This window comes from Convolutriloba macropyga, chromosome 6 (genome assembly GCF_964194025.1).
Source record: "Convolutriloba macropyga chromosome 6, txConMacr16.3, whole genome shotgun sequence".
Classification (NCBI taxonomy): Eukaryota; Metazoa; Xenacoelomorpha; order Acoela; family Convolutidae; genus Convolutriloba; species Convolutriloba macropyga.
In genome coordinates this window covers 50,183,393-50,203,802 of record NC_134473.1, presented here as the reverse complement: position 1 = coordinate 50,203,802, position 20,410 = coordinate 50,183,393, and the positions used below count along the sequence as shown (strand labels likewise).

The 20,410-nt window shown below is 37.2% G+C and overlaps 2 protein-coding genes across 2 annotated transcripts in view; both read right to left on the bottom strand.

The window, feature by feature from the left end:
• Window positions 1-20,410, bottom strand: part of LOC142341737 (S phase cyclin A-associated protein in the endoplasmic reticulum-like) — a 636,081-nt gene that overhangs the window by 266,722 nt on the left and 348,949 nt on the right. The window lies entirely within an intron of this gene.
• LOC142341337 (uncharacterized) lies at window positions 15,467-19,569 on the bottom strand. The gene is made up of 2 exons (XM_075392264.1): window positions 16,221-19,569; window positions 15,467-16,062 (listed from the first exon to the last, which is right to left on the bottom strand). Exons 1-2 carry the CDS (start codon window positions 19,567-19,569, stop codon window positions 15,467-15,469), a joined length of 3,945 nt encoding a protein of 1,314 aa, XP_075248379.1.

Here is a 20,410-nt window from a genome sequence, read left to right as displayed (position 1 = left end):
AGTTAGAAAATTTACTAATATAATGTAACGAGCCGAGAAAAAAACGCAATTTTCTAAGTGTATTGGGGGATGGAAGTGTAAGGATGGCAGAGTAGTACCATAGACTAACCACAAAATTTCTTCCATGGCGAAACGGCATTTTGTTAAAATTATGCGAAGATTATCTGCATCTAATTTTTTAAGACAGTTTGTGACTAATTTAAAATGATCTTCTTCAGAACCTTTACTTACAATTATTATGTGGTCAAGAAAACAGAAAGTCTTTTTGAGACTTATGAGCGGATAACTCGTGGCTTTTTGGAACTCGGCAGGCATATAGGTGAGTCCACAAAAGCCAGTATTGAATCGATACGTGCCTGTCATGTCACCACTTACAATAATGAAATTGCAGTTTTTAGCAGTGTCGGGTGAAGATTCAACGGACTGTAGGCGTAATTGAGATCTATGGTAGAGAAGAAAATTTTTTCAGCTTGTTCTGTTTTATAAATTGTAATTATTTGAGATATGAAATTGATTAGTGTTTCAATACTTAGCATGTGATAACTTATTTTTGTGAATAGATTTAATCAGAAATTTGGAATCAAGGAGTAATTTTATAGTTTCCTCTCTTTTGACTGTAATAACAATGAAAAAAAAACAAAATTTTTTTTAAATTTCGTTTTTTAGTTTGTCTTTCAGATTAATAAATACACTGCTATCTTTTTGGTGTTTTGGTTGAAAGTTTTTGTGGAATTTTGATTTTACAATATGTACTTTAGATCTTACAATGCGTGAAATAAGTTGTTGAAATTGATTTGCTATTCTTGTTTTAAATGGACGTTCAGTAGAGATGTTGTTAAGCATATGACATTCAATTGAGTTTAGAGTTCGGAGAAATGATATGCTGAGCGCATCGATTTCGTTTCCACCAATAAGGCATTTTAGGCCGTCTCTAACTACAACAAATTCAGCATCTTCGATTCGCCAACCATTAACTTCTACTGGCGCCTGTATCATGACGATCACGGGTATGGGCTCATTCGCAAAAGTTTTGAGGTCTTTAGACGTTGCAGTTGTCAGCCAACTTGTAAGAGAGCAGTTTTTAATGACTTTCGTAACAAATGCTACAGGCACTTCCAGAGTCGATGAGAAGATCCACATTCTTATTTCCAATTTTTAGAATCGTATTTTTCGGTTCAGTATGCAGGGTATTACTCGCGATGCTGGCTACCATGTTGTCATCAGAACTATTGTAATCAAATCCACATTCTGGTTTCTAATTCGCGTTTAGAAAAACATTAACAGATTTAACAGTTGTATTTTCATCAACGGAGTTTGCATTATATTGGGTAGTTTTTGTAGAAGTGGATTTTGGTTAACAACACACACGAGCAAAATGGTTCTGGAGACCACAATTGTTGCCGTTTTTAACTTCAAACAATAGATTTGTCCCTATTATTTGCTGACCAAGTGAGGCCGCAATTTTGGCACAGTTGATTTGCCTGTCGAAATTGTGTTTGAAATTTTGGACGTTGATTTGAGTTACAAATTTAACGTTGTGGTCTTATAGCGTTCACCTGTAGATTGGGCTGACTGTTAATGATTTGTCGTTGGTTCTGCTGACCAAACATAATGCTTGGGCAGGTTCAATAGTTTCTTTCAAAAAAAGTTTTTGATTTTGAGGTTCTTGCATGTTGGCAATAAAATGATCTCTGACTAAAGTGTCTTCTTGGTTTCCAAGTTCACAGTTTTCTGATAGCTCCATCAGTTTGCAAAAGAAAAGTTCGATGGATTCCCGCTTTGATTGTTTTGTTGTGGGAAGTATATACCTATCAAAGGTGGTATTTCGTGGACGAATGAATGCTTCCTCCATGATTCGCCAAAGTTCGACAGTGACCAATGTGTCCATCTTGAGGTGTGGTTTACTGCTACATACAATCCTTTTTCCTTCTGTACCAAGTCTGAGGTATAACATAGAGACAGCTATTCGATCTGCCTGGTTCCAAGGATTATCACCACACATGACCCCAATTTTTGATTTTCGTTGACAGCGATTTTCCCAATTCATATTTAACTGCGCGTTCTGATTGAGCAGATGATCCTTGAATTCTGTTTTCGTATATCAGTTCGAGTGGGAGTTGCACGTTTTCAAGTTTTGGATCGAGTAGAATGTCTAAAGTTATGTTTTTTTCGGCTAGGAGGACCAACTTTGCCTGTATCTGCCACTTCTTTCATTTGAGAGGGGGTCCGAGCTGAGTTTTTCCCAAAGGGGCTCTCGGCCTAATAGGGTTCGTTTTTGAGCAGCTGACTGCGCCATGTCGCAAATAATTAATATTGTGTACTTGTCTTGAGGTCAAAATCAACGTCAGTCATTCTGATTATAGTTTTGCACGGCGTGTGCACTTTACAGAATTCTGAACTAGGATCCGCTTAGCGAATCTGCCTAAATATTGTTAGTCTACTTTACTTGATAGTAAATACAAGTTAAGTTAATTAATTTAATTGAATAACTGGTCGCGAGATGCAAAATGAAGAAAATGAAACTAGATAAATCTTTATCAACAAAAATCACAACAATATATGAACAACAATTTCCCGATGCGGGAAAGAGGGCAACATGCTGACGCGTGGACATGAATGATTGAGGGTACTAAGATGAACTTAACATGACTCCTTGTAAACTTTCTTCAAAATTAGGTACAACTCTAAAATAAGTACATCGTAGAGGAATTTTACTGCACTAAATTAAAATGAGTTTACTGTGTACAACAGAAATATTTGATCAAAGTTGTTCATTTTTCATTTTTTTTTCATTTTTTGCAGTTTACTTTTTTAATTGTTTAGTATATTTTCTGGTTCAGCCCTGTTCATCTAAAGAATTTTTCAGCAAATTTTTAAAAAAAGTTGCTGCGATGAATTGCGTTCGGATTTTGTAGGAGTTTTTATTTTAAAAAATCGGTTTTGTTCCCCTTCTTAAGTTCGCTCCGTATATTCCGTTTTTTAAAAAAATTTTAGCAGTTGGTAGTCGACTGTTGATTTATACTTGTTTTTTTGCAAAAATTTTTTCCAGCGGTTGTTTGGCACTCGCAACTTGTGAATACTGTTCATCTGATATTTTCTCTATTTTATCATTTTTTGTTTTAGCATATTAACTTTACCCTTGATTCAAATTGATTAACGTAAAAAACTAGCTTAAATTCGTATAGTGGTTAACTGGTTTCTATATAAGTGAATATCTATTTCGAGTCGACTCCGGAGTCTTCGGCTTTGCTTTTTAAGATCTGTTCTCACATTTTCGTTACTTTTGGATTCAATATGTAATGATGGTTTCGGTCGCGCTGAAACAGGAAGTTGAGCGAACAAGCAAGTGCTTCTGTGACGTAAATTGTTTCTCACTAATTTTGAAGTAGAGAGAGAAAACGGTGTTTGAGCTAAAATTCGCTTTCTTTATTGTGATATTTTGTTTACTTGCGGCAGTTTTGCCCTGATTTTTACTATTTTCTTCATTTTTTTCTATCTGTTTTCTTATTGGTTTTCTCAGTCCATTCGTAGTTCTTCGTGGGTATAGCGTTTTTGTTTAATCAAAAAAACTTTTTGAATTATGGCAAGACCTGTCCTGCTATGTTTTTTCGCTTTACCTTTTGATCACATTTTTGTTTTACATTAAGTCACAATTTTCTCGTTTGACTTCCAATTTACCTCTCACTGTTTCAACTGAATGGATTTTTAATTCAGTTACGCATGAACTACGAAATGTAGCGAGTATGATGAATTTCAAAAGAGCACAAGCCTGGTCATTAAGTTATAATGCATTAGGTGTAGTTTTAGATGTACATAATAGCAGAATAGGCACACCAAATAAAAACACTTTTTCAAACTGGGGGAAAAAATTTTGTTAGTTTTTATCTCTTAATTTTCTTATGGGTCAATCCCAATGTGCGTCATGAGGTTCAACAGCGGCAACATTCAGGTAATTTGCCAGCTATGTTAGCGATTTTTTTGCTGGACCAATTTTTTGTCTTCCAAAAACGTGATAAACAAACGGGATACACAGGTCACGCTCAGATGATATTAAGATGGTCTCAAGAATGCATATCAACCAGAACTGTGGGAGACAATTTCATGGTGAAGAGCTGTTCTTAATACTGAATCTTTGACGAAGTAAAACCCTCAACCCTCTCTCACACATCCTGTCCCCCTTCATCCACAATCAGTCTCTCAACGGCTCTTATTTAGGCCGTCTCCTATTTTACAATTCAAAGAATTTAAATTGTATTGGGGTGCTGTCTTTTTTTCATGATTGTTCAGGTCAAATAGGAGTAGTGATTTGGGTTACGCCGCAACAAGAAGTGGAGCGAAAGAGCGAGTGGTTTTACGACGTAAAATTTTTCCACTCGTTTTCTCTAAATTTGCTTTCTCGCTAGTGATTTTTTGTTCACATGCAGTAATTTCTTTTTTATTTTTCCAGTTTTTCGGTTTCTTGAATCCGATTTTTTTCCTAATGGTTTTCTAATCCGTTCATAGTTCATTTTTGGCCTTTTTTTCATTGTTTGAACCAAATTTCCCTTTGTCGCTAGTAGTTTTTTGTTCACACGCTGCGATTTAACTTTGATTTTCTGTTTTTTTTTAAATTTTTTTATCTGCATTTTTTTGGAAAGGGTTTTAACAATTCATTCATTCACTCATAATTCAATCTAGGTAAAGTTTTTTTAAATCAAGGCGCACGTGCTATTTTGTTTAATACGTGTTTTTTGTTTAATAATTAATAGGGCGCACGTTCTATTTTTTAACATAGTAAGGTGCTATGAAACAACATATAATTTGTAATTTGTAATAGCGGGCGTAAGAAACACTTGGGGGGGGGGCGAAACGGAATGGCTCCAAAAATTCTTTCAAGTTTACGTCAAGACTTGTCCTGCTACGTTTTTTTAGTTCGCTTTACCTTTTGATCACGTTTTCTGTTTAACATAAGTCGCGATTTTCACGCTTGTCTTTTGACCTACCTCACTCAATGTTTCAACTAAATGGATTTTGAATTCTTTCATGCATTGAATTACGCAATGTTGTGAATACAGTCAAAGTCAAAAGAACGTAATCAGAAGAAACAGGATGAACCGATAAAGGCTGGCCATTAAGTCTTAGTGCATTAATTCATCAATGTTCATTAGCTGGCATCAGTATTAAGCTTAATGGCTTTGTTTAGAAGCTGAATGAAGTAGTTTTAGATTCTAACTGAAACTGCCCAGCAAATTGGAACACTCTTTAAAACTTAGTAAAAAATTTCTGTCTCTTGTTTTTCTGTTTCAATCCCCATGTGCGTCAAGCACGTCAACGGCGGCTATTTTCCGGCAATCTGCTGGCAATATTTGAACTTTTAAACACCAGTTACGGAGCATTGGCATTTTTTCAGCTGCACTGAACGATTCTTGTTTTGTTGCCGAAACTTCCCACCTTGTGTTTTGTGTAACAGACAGCTATTTTTCCACTGCAAACTTTTGTTTATCCGATGTTCAAGTTGACAAGCTAGCTAATTGCATATAATATTTATACAGTTTGTTATACTTTACTACTTCGTTATTAGTTTGCTGAAATATTTACAGCAAAAATTGTTCAATTAATTGTTTTCTTGTTTTTGATCAGAGCAAAGTTTTTATCTTCGAGGTTCAAATAAAGGCAAAATATCTGCAATTTCTAATTCTGTAGTTTTTGAAAGCTCCGCTGGTCAAATTTTTTTGTTCATCAAGTTTTAAAGCCTCAAACACTGTTGTAAGTTTGTTTCGTGTTCTCAAAAAAAGTCGAAGCAACTGCAGTGAATGTCAGCAGTCAGCGCCATGATTGAAGACAAACAAAAATGGAAGACATTATTTCATAATTTTGATTTTAAAAATTGATTTCTTGGATGGTATTGGAAAAACATTTACTTTTTGTTTCAAACTCCAATTAAAACGACAATTAATCAGTTGAGGAGAATAAGAAAAATTTTGATAAAACAGCTTACGGCAAAATTAATTTGTGACAAAAAATTGAAACAAAGGTTCTTTTCTTAACTTCTTTGCCCTGTTCTTGTTTTCATAAAACCGAAGTTTGAAACAGTCTATTAAAACAATTTTAACAAAATTTTAAAGAATTTTAAAGATGCTTATCAGGTTTGTGAAAACCAATGTCATATCAACGTCATGTGTTAAAAAATAAAACAAATATAAGCACATACAGAAAAACAACCTCATAATCAAATTCAGGTGAAAAGTATTAACTTGAAAGAAAAATAGCTTTTGATATGACGTTGATTTTCGGTTTCTCAGTCATTGTTGCTCATCAATTGGTAGCAGATCAGGAAGGCATGGACGAAAGGAGAAACAAGTTGCGCGTCTAACTGCAACTAATTAATTGAAACGAAACGTCGATAAATCAAGTAATCACATTAAATTTTTTGAGAGAAAAGATAACAAAAAAGTGTTTTTTAAAAGGTTTCAGTAGTCGCCTAACGTTTGAGAGACTTCAAAACTGCTTCTACGAAGTTCTTGTGTTTGGATACTCTTTTTCTCGTGTTGTCCAAATGCACAGCTCTCTAATTTTCAAAATAAAAAAGACCGGATTGTAAACATTTAACATTATGATAAAACTATTTAAAGAAACACCGCGTTATAAATATTAAAAACTCGGACTATTATATAATTAGCACCGGAACCCTTCGATTTATTTTTTTAGGTTTGGTAAAAAAGAAGTGAAAAAGTCTGGTAATCAAACTTTGCGATCAATGTTTTAATTGTTTTAGTCCTTTTTGCTATATAATTTAAGTATACACATTGAAAATTCGTGCTAACGCAAAATTCCAGTCCTTTGAGCGGAAAACCAATCATTGAAGCAGTCTTTCCCGGGCCGAGGCGTACACCCATATTCCACCGTTATTAAGCGAGAATAAGGGTGTAAAGCCAATTCCACTCTTAATTAGCAGGGATAAGAGTGTAAGAGTGTAATTTTGAGAAAATTACACTTTAATGTACACTCTTTACACTCTTTTGTACACCCTTATTACACTTTTAAAAATACACTATAATTACACTCTTTATTACACTCTTGAGCGAATTAGGTGAAGCAAATGTAGAACTTAATGAAAACCTTTTGTTAATAGCATTTCGAAAAAGACAAGTTAGAAAGTCTATTTTAGCCCGTTTTGTTGACCTGATACTCAATTTTTTGAGATTGTGCAGAAATAAAAGCCAATAGTTTGATTTGTATACAGAATTTTTATGAAATCTCCAAATAGGTGAAGAAAATGTCGACCTTCATTAAAAAAGTTTGTTAACAACTTTTTGAAAAAGACGAATTGAGAAATCTATATTAGCCCGTTTTGTTGCCCTGATACTGAACGTTCTGAGATTGTGCAGAAATAAAAGCCAATAGTTTGATTTGTATACAGAATTTTTATGAAATCTCCAAATAGGTGAAGAAAATGTCGAACTTCATTAAAAAAGTTTGTTAACAACTTTTTGAAAAAGACGAATTGAGAAGTCTATATTAGCCCGTTTTGTTGCCCTGATACTGAACGTTTCGAGATTGTGTAGAAATAAAAGCCAATAGTTTGATTTGTATAAATTGGTAATTTCGATGGAAGAAAAAAAATTCTTTCGCGCTTAAGTTTATTATTGGGGCAATAAAGGATAACCGTTTTTTCATTACTTTTTTTCGTAACTGTACTTGAAGCTGTTTTTACCTTTTTTGCGAAACAAGAGATTGGCTTAATTTTTTTTGCCAGTCCGAGATTAACTTGAGGGTTCAAATGTTGAACGTCTTGAAGGAAAAGCTTCAACCAATCAGTGCATCATTTGTGACGAACAAACTGTTGGAAGTGCTTGGACGTTTATAAGATTAAGAGCACGAGGTGAACAACTTTGAGGAGATGGAAAGCGAAGCTAATAATCCTCATGAAATTGTGATGGCCTCAGTTTCCCATCTCAGTGATCTGCCAGCTCTTTGAACTCTAACAACTTTTTAAATAACAGTTCATTGCCCTTAACATGATACAGAACAGCAACAGTGAGGCTCCGCAATGACAAGGAAAACATTGGACAACAGCTTAAAGCACCCCCATCTACCCGACGCCAAAACCATCACCATTTTGTTTTAAAAAGGGATGAGAAACAAACCATGAAATCAGAAAGTCTCGATCCAAATTCGAAATACGCATAATCAAATGTGAACCAGCATCATACTCCACTCAGCCTGACAAACATTTTCAATCTGATAGACAACCAATCAGACGTACAAAAATATCCACCGACGAACTAATTGAACAACAGAAGACAATCAACAACAAGAGCCACACTGTAGCTCAAACATCCTTGGTAACTCGAATACGGCTCCTGATTACTCCTGGAAGCCAACCAATGAAGAAGTCAACATCTCAGAAGGTAGAAAACGAACAGCTATCAACATGGTGACAAAGAGAGTTGCCATGTGTGATCAGTCAAGAACAGCTTCCTACTGTTTAAGCACAAAAAATACCGAGCTATTAAAAAAATGTTCAGCTCAGGCACCATCAAAAAATTTGGAAAGACTTCATCTTTGTTCCGCTATAACCAATTGTATTTTTTTAATTTTCTTTTTTCATCTGGCCATGCAGTGCATAGTCAAACAATCACTTGACAGAATTGAAAACGATAGGCTTCCGTTAAACTGTACTCAACCAAATCCCAACGTACCAAAACGCTAAGGCAAAATTGCGGCCTCAATGTTTGATTTGGAACAACTTCAATCAATCAGCACCAAAGAACTATTGGCCGGCAAACGTGAAAATACTTGCAAAAACACAATCAAGATGCTCTCGGAATCAAACACCGCATCATTTTGCAGCAATTCTTTGAACAACTCAGGCAACAAAGTTCCCATGTTGCCTCCTTAATCAATTAAATCTCAATTGTCTCAATTTGGAGCAAACAACCATGGCAACTGGATTCATCCCTACTTCGTCTTCAGCATTCAAGCGCAAACAAGTTTGTACTGAAATTGGAAATAACTTTCCACGACAATTTGTTGGACCTGTTGAACCAATCCACTTCTATGCTAACGAACTAAATCCTCTGACCAGTTTTACCGCTATTTCGTCCTCAAAAACACTTGTAAGAGTACGGACAAGGTTATTTGTTTTGCATTCCACAATCTGACCACCCCTGTCTTCATCAAACAGTGGTCAGAACAAGAAAAACCCTGCAAACGCCCCAACCCATAATTCAACAGCAAACACTTTCTCATCAAACAGCTAAAAATTTTTGTTGATCGTTTTGCGCTCTCAGACGTTTTTTTCCAGCAGTCAATCACAAATTTATCAAACTCCAGCAAAAGCCCCGTTTACAGTGAATACTCCTATATAGTACAATGATACAAAAATGAAGAACCCTTCCAAATCCACGGATAAGAGAATCCTCCAAATGATTATCATTTATCAAACGAAAATGAACAACATTTAAAATGCGCCATTCAAAAGACAGCAGATCTTTTGACAGACACAAAATCAAATACTTGCAAAGAAACAGTGCCAAAGATGTAGTTGATAAGAAGCAATCAGTAAAACTGCCTGCCTTATCTCTGCTACCTTTCAATGACTACTCACTCAGATATCAAATTAATAAATGCGTTCTTTATGATGTTCAATGACACGAACATACCATATTTACACAGAATCACACGTCTTTAAAATACTGTGTCCGAGAAAGCAAAGCTTATGAGCAATTCTTATTCTGGCAAATCCTCATTCTACGAAAATGAACTCCATATAATCACGAACTCTTTTGGAGACCCAAATGTGGTGCCAGTGCTTTTATCAACCAGCTTGGATAATGGCGTTCATCAGCAATAGAGCAATATAAAGTTTGCTTGGTCCTTTTTCCCAGTTTTTTATTAGACTGGTTCCGACGTTTGACTATCTTGGTTTCCATGCTGAATACCACAATTCGACATCATCAAAGACATTCAAAGATAAAATAAACACAATAAACTGACAACAAAATTTGCATCAATCGGTAACACCCTTAGAAGTTTTGTGACTCATGTGGGAAAAAACGGTTTTGATCAACATTTCTAGAAGAAAAAATTTGGAACAAAAGGATAATACAATACAACTCTTCCTTCAAATTTCCCCCAAAGAGCAACCAGCATAAAAAAGTACTGTGGCCATTTCAGGCAAACAAGCACGCCAATGAAAAAACAGGTAATGCCCAACACGCAACAACAGCCACATCTCAGAAATTTCCCCCGAATATCAGAAGCTATCACCAAAAGAACGATATTAAAGAATCATTAAGTACAAATTATGTATAGAAATGGTCTGAGTAAGAATTCTTTCAGACCAAAATCCTTAGCTCAAAAAAATTGCAATCCTACATCGGATGACACAATACGACACTCCATGACCCGTCATATAACCAGCGACGTCCTTCAGCAGCTTTTAAAACAGAAAGTGCAAGGCGAAAACTCAACGGTAGGGTTCGATAAAAACAACAAACACCTCCAACATTACGATAGCAGAAATTCGCTGGAATTTCTCAAATGGAAGTAAACAAACGTACCATTGACAAAAATTGGCTTTAAGACGAGCAAGCAGAGCCTTAGGTAACATTTTGAACCCAGCAACAAAACGGTTTGAGCAGCTGTAATGTTTTCAACTGTCTCTTCCGTTAAGGGTGAAAACATTTTCGACGCCTATGCACAAATTAACCATGGTAAACATTTAAAGTTTGGTCTTCATGCCATTACAAATTTCATATTTCCCTGCACTTCCTTGCGAAGATCAGACATCCAACACATTACAGTAAGTTAACACATGAATTAAAATGCACTTGTCAAACACCATGCAACAAGCTGCCATAAAATTATATAACTGCTACAATCAATACTTCAAACTTAAACGTGCCTATAGTACACAATCCGTGATTTCGTCACCAACAAACGTTTTCCAGCTAACAAAAATTGTGATTCTTTTCACAAATTACGTCTTATTCATTTCTCTGAATTTGCTGCTCAGAAAAATGGAGCACATCTAGCTGTCTACATACTTCCCTCCACCTATCCAATTGAACTCATTGTATGTAAAAAAAGCCAACCCTTAGGATTAAAAATCTAATTAGGTCGGACACTGGCTGTAGATTTTGAAGTTTCTCTCAATCCAACCCGTGCAAACAATTCGATCTCTGAACCAAGTGTTTTCTCTAAAATGTCTCACGCCGTGAACAAGATGAATTTTCAATGAATGGTCTAATTGAACTGTTTTGGAAGACAGAATATGATGGTATTATTGCACAAGAGCTTGTGCAGTCTCGCGAAAACATTTTTTTTTCTTTTTGTTGCAACGCTGTCAAATATATTGCAGAAAGATACAAAGATGGTTTTCCATGAAACGAAACATGCTTACAAAAATACAAAGAAACACATTTCTGTGCTTCAACCGACTTGAAAACATCAAAAGACAATTACAAAATGACCCGATATTAAGAGAACCTTTCAATCAATTGTCCTCGTAGACATTGAGAATACCTATATCAGGTCGGTTGAAATGTCTGAGCCTCTATCCGATAAAAAAAATTGTACCTGCCCCAGCACCCAGTTCAAAATCCTAGCAAGCAAGGTAAAGTTCGCCGGGAAGCAGATGCGGCTTTCAGTTTTTGTGGTGAGTCACCTAACACGATCCTTCTCACAGGACATGATCGTGTAAAGAGTCATCTCGGATTCCCGCTAAAATTTCGCGAACCAGATGTTGTAGTACTTGATGAAATTAAGTGAATGTTTATACAAATTACAATCTGTCAACAAGAACAGCAGGCACTTTGATTTCAATGGAATTTAGAGGACGATGTAAAACTTACGCACACTTGCTTGATTCCTGGAGCAATTTTTATTTCATGAGAGCCATTTTAAAGTGTAAAGAAGTGTACTTTCTTTAAAAAAAATATGCAAAAGATAATTTTCGTCTGAAAGATTTTTCAGCCGTTACAAAAATTTTTGCATGGATGATATTATTCACTAAGTGAAAGAAGTGAAAGAGAGCCTTAAAAAAGTGGCTTTAAACTAATAAATTTTATATCAAAACATCCTGAAGTGCAAAACGTTCCAACTGAAGAGTTAAACATCCCAAGTGAACATTTTTGTGTGAGAGGTCGGAAGAGGAGTTTGGAAGAAGATAATTCTATCCTGAAAATGGCCTTCAGTTTTCCAAAGGACTCCTTTGAGTACACTAAAAGCAAACTGTTCAGTCTTGTGCCCCCAGTTTTTGTTTTGACCCCTTGTCATCGTTTTGCCTTTAACAGTCAGATTGAAATTAATACTGAAACAATGATGGCAACTTGGTAAAAAAAAGTGGGTTGACTTGAACAACCGAAGAAAACACTGCATAATGTTTTTGGATAGTTATTCAGATGTTGCACAGATTCAGCTAAACGGAGCCTTTTCCCGTCCAATTTTCCACCCAAAAAATCACAACTTCATAACTTTACAGCTAAATCAACAGCCGCGTTTACAGCTGTTACATGTAGCGAGTTATCAAAAATAATTTAGATCAGCTTGCAACTAGCTTTATTCTCGGTATGTCTGAGGTTACCCGAGTAAATCAATTTTTCTCATTCATTGCAACTAGAAGCTAAGGTTTTTGGCATAAGTTTGATGAAAAACGTTAGATAAATAACACTTTCGAAAGTCTTCGTTTTTGGTCTTACAGTCGTTTTGTATTGGATTGATTTTCTTTGCCGGAAAAACAAAAACTTTTCATTGCAAACTTCAGAAATCTTTTCCTCCTTGGATTGTCAAATTGGCACTACGTAGCAACTGCCTAAAAAGCTGCTAATGATGGCACGTGGATTAGAGCCCGGCAAAATTCTTGAAATAGTGGCTTGTTTCGCCTGCATATGTAAAAAGTTAGAGCCTGGTGCTTCAACTCAATATTTTGTTCGACAAGAGTTTGTTGATGCAGCAATCACAGAACGAACGCACTACAACACTTAGTCGACGCGTCTCGGTTCCCATCTTGGAACAAATTTTACAAGATTATAGAAAAAGCTTTTGACCGCAAAAACATCAAGACAAAAACGTCAGTTCGTTGTTGCTGGGGCAACAGACGTTGAACACTCAAAATTATGCCAGGAGTTCTTCGCAGACAAATAGTTTTCCCTCCACTATAATTTTCTCAAATTTGACCAAATATTGGACTCAGAATGCAAACTCCAATCAATTATACCCATCAAGTACAAGAACGTTATTCCTGGCATCAGGAAAGGCATCAGTGTGCACCTGGATCACTACAGATTGTAAAACAACCAATTGTTTATGATAAAGAAAACTCAATAGCACATCTCTTCTTTGAACACACGCATCGTATTTGCTTTAGCAAATAACAACGGTATTTTATAATTGGATTACTCAAAATTCTGTAGAGCATTCGTTAAAAATGGATCCCGCTCCAAAGTTTCCCAGCCAAGAAGGTAAAATTAATAATGGCACTCTCTTTTGGCCCTATACCGATTATCTTTGTGACGAATCATTCCTTCTATTTGCAAATTGGGAGACGATTTTGTCGTTTTATATTACACCGAAGACGAGAAAAACAAACTGACTTAAGCCTATGATCCCACCATTACTGACCTCGTCACAAGAGTTGTACATCTTTGGTCACTTCTGAAACATTTCACTTGGCCTCTGCTCTAAAAGATTTTAAGCAAACCTGATGCTGACTGACGATAGCAAAACATGTGTTTTAGTCAATGTAGAATTAAATAAATACATTCTGAGTCTTGTCATTTTACGAATTGCACCAGAACTTCTATTAAGCAATATTGTCTGGAAACCCAATCCGCCATAAAGATCTCATTTATGTAGTAATTGGCTAAAGACTGATCCAAACAACTAGAACAACGCTTATGCTCATTCCAAGCAGCAGAAGACTGAAGTACGACAACCTCAACACTATACTTGTTGAAACAGAAGAGTAGATAAATTCCCCTTCTCTAAAAAGTGTCGCAGACAAAACCGACAAGGAACAACCGCTTACGCCAAATTTTTTACATAGAAAGTCCCTACAACTTTATGCTACCTGGGAACTTCAGTTCACCAATGCCTGCAACCTTCAACTGCCGGAAAAATGCACAAGAACTGATGAACCGCTTTAGAAGGCTTCTAATGAAAGAGTGTTTGCCAACCTTGGGAAAAAGAAAGAAAGGGCTATAGCAGAATGCACCAGTCCTCAATAATTGCATCTTTGTTTGGATACTTAAGCACTGAACGTGTGAAATGTGGAAGTTAGGGCGAGTGATTGGAAATTTCTTTCGAAAAGATTAAACAAAATGTCAAGGTAAAAACAGCGAAACAGCGTAGGGAACGTAAGTCTGTCCGGTAACTGTTCCCACATCCGTTATGGCTGATCACCGGTTTTTGTTTTACTATCTTTCTTGCAACGGAAATCTAAGCAACGCAAGCTAAATTTTGGACTACTTCTTATTTGTTTTTTCTCCGCCGCTTTATGCCAATGAAATGTTCCGATCGGCTGGTAATAATTCTAGAAGACAAGAAAACTGATGTATGACTTTGGTCACAACAACTACAGAACAAGTAGCGTCTAATCGCAACTGATTAATTTAAACGACACGTTGATAAATCAACTCGTTTTCTGAACAAGTTATCTTGATCAACTAGTAAACGATTAATTACATTCATATTGTTTTCTCTCAGCTGAAATCTTAATCAATAATTTTCCATACGCGGGTTGTTCTTGCAAATAAATAAATGCGTTGAGCAGCTGATTTTTTCATGAAAACATTTGCGCAGTCGGCCTTTTCACTTATCTATGCGCAAAAGAATGCAATCGCTTGGTTTCTGCCGTAACCATTGAGCTTAGCCTTCCTTAGTTTAAGCTCGCTTAACGAAAAGCAGCATCTCATAGGTCGTTTCAAAGTGAATAATTCGAATTTGGTTGTGATCTAACTTCAAGAGGGAATGAAAAATCTCTCATCAATGCATATCTACAAAGTTGTCACGAAATGAGGATAAGGTGTTATTGGGTAACCTGTCAAAACCTAAAAGTTGGGAGTGGTCAAAAGGTATTGGAGCTTGAAATGATTACGAAGTCGACGTTTTAGTTGGAGGAAGACTGTTTCAAATAAGTATCAAAAGATTTGCGTCAGTAGTATATAATACCTACGTAAAGAAAGGGGGGGGTTATCATTCGACTCTTAACCATAGGATAATAGGTAGTGGCGGTTAAGTGGGAATAGGATAGGCGGGATAAAATCTTTCCGCCGCTGTTTATATCCCTCTCCTATTCAATCTTTCCCTTTTGAGTCTTGCCGCTTTTGTTTCCCTTTAACTTTGCTTTCTGTCTCGCCGCTTGCTTTTGATTTCAAAACACTCAAACAAATTAAATTAAAACCAAATTTCACACTGCATGCAAAATCAATACTGGTTCAGTTTTGCGTCTCTCTCTCTGGGCAATTAAATTTAATTATGCACACTAATATCGCCTTGCAGTTTTGCACACTGGGCCCTCTGACTCGCTTTCACTTGCTTCTTCTGCCTCAAAATTAATGAACGGATTATCGGGCGTAGAGTTTTCTTCAAAACTGGCATCGAAATCAACGATATCGCTACTTTCAATATCCGAATCATTTATATTCTGAGCAGCGACAAAACCGGGGTCTGGTGGTTGCCATGTGTTGGAGCTTTGGGTGGTATCTGGAGAGGAATGTGGTACAACAAAACTGTTATCCCACTCTGGGCTAGAGCTCAAAAGTAAGTCGCTAAAATCGTCATAATCCCATTCCACATCGTCGTTATTCCAATCAATTTCATCGATAGCATAATCGACAATTCCATAATGGCCAAACGGGAGGGTTTTTATGCCATCGGGTAGTATATAGCGCTTGTTGTCAAAAGCTGACAGACAAATTTTGTTTGTAGTAACTGTCTGCAGCCTGTGGTGATCGGACACAATCCTGGTGTTCTCTGAGCGCAGGTGGTTTCCAGTGCTGAGAGTGTTTAGGAAGTCGACGTGGCGAAGATGTTGTTGTGCGGCCCTCGTCACCCCTTTTGCTGAAAGTTTTCGACAACCTAAAAGAAAGAAAGAAATGAGAAAAATTAGGTGCTATTATAATTACTAACCCCCTATGTAAATATAATACGATTTAACACCTTCCAGATGCCTATTAACCCAATACGAATTTTTATACAACGACTAACAATTTTGTTTTATGAGAGAATAAACTTACTTTTTGACAGGGTTGAGTACAGCTTCGGCTTCAAACAGATAAAGTCAGTAATATAGTCGCCGGCGAATTCGTCCTTGTATTTGAGGACGACTCTTTTGTTAGTGGTATCGTAAAGAAAGTGATTGGGTGGGTAATTTGAGAAATCAAAATGACTTAATACTGACTGAGGCTTCTGCGATAACTCTGTATAAAAATCGTCGCTTTTTATCGCATAAAGGAGACTATCTGTATCGCTGTAAAGAAGGCGACAATTAAAGTGGGGGCGCATCACATTGTAATGGAATGAGTACATGTGGAATTTTGCAAGATCTAATATAGTCGCTCCCACAATAGTGGGAGTGTTCCAATAAATGGACTTTGGTCGTGTGGTCAAGGCTGCTAAATTCTCCCCAAAGATCATATAGCGATCAAACTCAAATCTGGATATTATCTTCAGCGCATGCTCGGCATCTCGTGAGATTGTTATTTTATTTCTGCGTCTTTTCGATTCACAGTTTTTACCATAAACTGCATTATTCATCAGTTTATAAAAGTTCTCTTCAAACTTGTTTGACGCAACTTGCCGCTTTTCACTATTTAGTGTAATGTATGGCGACAGCCAGTTTTCTTGTCGAAATTGAAGCACTCTGTGAACTTTCCTGATTACCAAGCCGAGTTGGACATAAAGTTTCAGCAGTTTGTAGTGGACCACATATCTCTCTTTATCAAAGAACGTTTGCAGGAGTTTCTTTACTTTGGAAGATGGGAGATTGTGTTGTTCTTTTAATTCGATCTGGTAATCGCTCAACCACTCATCTTCAACCACGTCTTTTGTGGGCGCCAACGGAAAATCGCGATGCTCATCATGAAGGCTCGGCGGGTAAGAGATATCGACCTCTACAAAGTATCCAATGCTAGCGTCATCGGAGGTGTCCAAAATCTCTTGAAGTTGAATATCTGTGTTGAACGCAAAGTCGGCGAGCGGTAGTTTCTCTAATTGCATTACGCCACCATAAAGGTTATTAGCGTCGACACAGAAACCAAAACAGGATTCCTCTGTGCTATCGTGGTTGGGAATATAGGAGTTATTTGCGGTGAAGCGCCGACTTTCAAAGACAGATGTGACTCCACCGCGAATTGCGGGTTCAATCATGTCCAAGTGTTCGCGCTCAGTCAGTAACTCGACATTGGCTTTGCAGATTCTAAGTGATGCTTCCTTAGCCATATTGGGTAGGGTGAAGAAGTGCATACAGTCCAGTTTATACGTATCGAAACTCAACTGTCGATGGAATTCGCAAACACATGCGAGTAGTGCACAGTCGAGCTTCAAGTATGAGTCATGATAATCCTGCAGTGTTCCACATTCTAGAATTTCCCACATCCTGCGTGCATGTTGTAAATTAGTCTCCGTTACCTTCACTGCCCCTCCGTCCAGAGTGTTACCCCACTTGCTCAGTGGCGGGAGACTGGTGTCACTGAACTTGGACCGACTAGTCACATAAGAGTAAGGGTAGTAGCCTTTCTGTTTAAGTAGCTGAAGGTTAGCATCAGATAATGTAGAAAACATTGCCCCCATTATTTCGAAACGGTCATCGGGTAAAATTTCAACAAGTATCTCTAAAGAACTGTTCATCATCTTGAAGGAGTCTATGAATCGAAGATATTCGTAAACTTTCACTGTTTTTCCCTTTTCCGTTACGAAAGTGTCAATAAGCACACCAAATGTCATTGATATGTATTTTTCGTCGGTGGCTGGTATGACGCTGATGGTTGTGGTTGGCTCGCAGTTGTTCAGTGCCAAGCAAATGTGATGTAAGTCATAATTTTGAATATTATGACCCACAACAGGGGTGAAATTGATATTTCGTCTCAAGCGATTGCATTTCTCATGTGCCCATCCCAAGAATTTACCACTGTAGTGGCAATGGTCCAGGTCAATTGTGTTCTCTGGATCTTCCGTTTCTGAAAACGATTTTTCACAAATCCAACAGTGCGTAGCGTTAGACTTTCCCAAGTTTCGTCTATCGCCTTTGAAGAAAGGGTGCTTCCTTTTCTGCTGATGAATATCTCTGGCTAGTTTGTGAAGCATTTTGACAAAATTTGTCATGCAAGCAGGAGAACTGTCTACATGATGAAAGATTGGCTTTGATGAGTGGTGATCTATCACTGTTAGCGCAAAGCCACACGGTTCATGTATCTCCTTGACCTGTGTAAAGGCTTTATCACTTGGTCCCTTGCAAGAAGACACGGGTCGTAAGAAAGACTCGAAGTCAAAATAGATAACAAGAGGGACAAACCATGTAGCAGCCAAGTTCGTGAATTTGTATGAGTTGTTCTCACTTGAAGGCATATGAACAACAGCAGGTGCATTTTTGCAACAGTTATTGAGATGTAGGTTGTAACTTTCAAGTCCTTCTCGACAAATCAAAAAACAGTTTCGACAAATTTTGTAGGAGAATCTGTAATCAAGTCCTCGCACGTAGCAAACAACCTTCACCAGGTTTGTAATGAGGACGTAGTGATGACGGTCACAGTCGTACAGCAAAAGTAGATCCATTACAAAATCTGAGCTGTATGACGAAATTTTTAGAGGGAAAAACTGGCCGTTATCGTATCCAAACACGTTTACCTGAACGTTGTTGAGTGTTTCAAATTGAGGAATGTCTGCAAAGCCCATGGGCATAGTAAAATCGCCCAGAGGTTGATGCAGTCCTGGTTGATTGTATGTAGTTGGTGAAGTTTTGTCTGTTTGATAGTTACGATCAATTCTATCTAAACTTATCTGATGATACACGTGATAAGCGGCCACAAAACAATACCTGAAGCAATCTCGATCTTCGTGGTTCCTAACGTTGAGCAATCCTCTGCAGTTGGCAATTTTTGACGGCAACGCGATGTATGATGAACCAAGAATTGGTCTGAAACGCGCGAATTTGACGTCAACTTTGAGAACTTTTTCGAGTGTCCAACCACTCCCCAAAGAGTTGAATGTTGTCAATACGCTCATCATCTTCTCCACCATTTGCCAATACGCTTCATCCGACAGTCCGTTTGCATAGACAGGAGTCATCAGAGAATTTGCGTATATTTCAATACGGTCATCTTCTGGCATATCTGGCTCATCATACATAACTTTGACAAGCCGCAATTTTGCACACAGTTGAACTTTTTGAGGACCCTGGGTCAACTGCTCACTTATTAGAGTGTCTGTTTTGGGTTTTTGTATCCGCATAAAGTTTTCAAGATCATTGGACTCTTCGGCCGCTGTTGACTCGAACGATCTCAGTACTCCATGGAATGCACTTTCCAACGGAGTGTCTCGAGGCTGAAATTGTTCACCTAGGACGGGTAAGTGATGAACGGAAGTCATATGCTGTACGTAAAGATGGCAATCGTTGAATCCGAGTAGGCAGCTTTGACAGCAATTGGTGAATCGTTGGTGTGCAGTTTTCATGTGTTCTTCGAGCAAAGAAATCTTCCGACAAGTAAACTCACATAATGAGCATTGATATACGGGTAAACCAATCTCATCAGGATGGAATTTATGCTCATGCCTGGAGCGATTTCCTTTTGTACTCAGAATAGAATCACAATAACGACACTGGAAACCCATTTTTGAATTGTCTGACTTTAGTAAGAACGAATTGTTAAACTCGAGTGCAAACAGTAGAAACGAATGAACAAGAAATGGCTTCTCGGGTTTACAGTATTAGAGACTACAGTACTGCATAGGCGCCAAATTCGAAGTTTTGAAATGCTGTTTTCTGATTGGTCGGTTTTGGCGCATACTTTTATTTCGAAATTTTGTTACTTTTGAGAGAAAAAAGATGTGTTTTCAACTCTCCATTGCAATCGTATTCCAAAATATACCACCACAGGGAACCCTACCGAGTTTTGCTGATCATCGTTTGTGTCAAAAAACTTTTTTTGAGAACCTGGAAAAACATGCTAATATTCAAAATTGTAATAAAAAGCGCTATTTTATGCATTTTCAATTACGGATGGTTAGAGTTGTCCTACGTTCTTAAGTGTGATGAGCAAAAATGCTCCCCGTGCCGAAAAACATAGGACCCATATAAAAAAATTGCTCAAAAATAAACAGAAAAAAAGTTTGTTTTTCTGTCAATCAAGTCATTAATTAACAATTACATGACAATTACATGACATAAACATGTGTCTTTTTTCTGAGGCCTTTTTTGATGACAGCTGTT

Excerpts from the sequence above, each read along its gene's own strand:
- LOC142341337 (XM_075392264.1), bottom strand. The coding sequence starts at position 19,569 with ATGACTTCCGTTCATCACTTACCCGTCCTAGGTGAACAATTTCAGCCT. Across the intron at positions 16,063-16,220 it reads GTACTCAACCCTGTCAAAAA|GTTGTCGAAAACTTTCAGCA; the intron begins GTAAGTTTATTC and ends TCTTTCTTTTAG.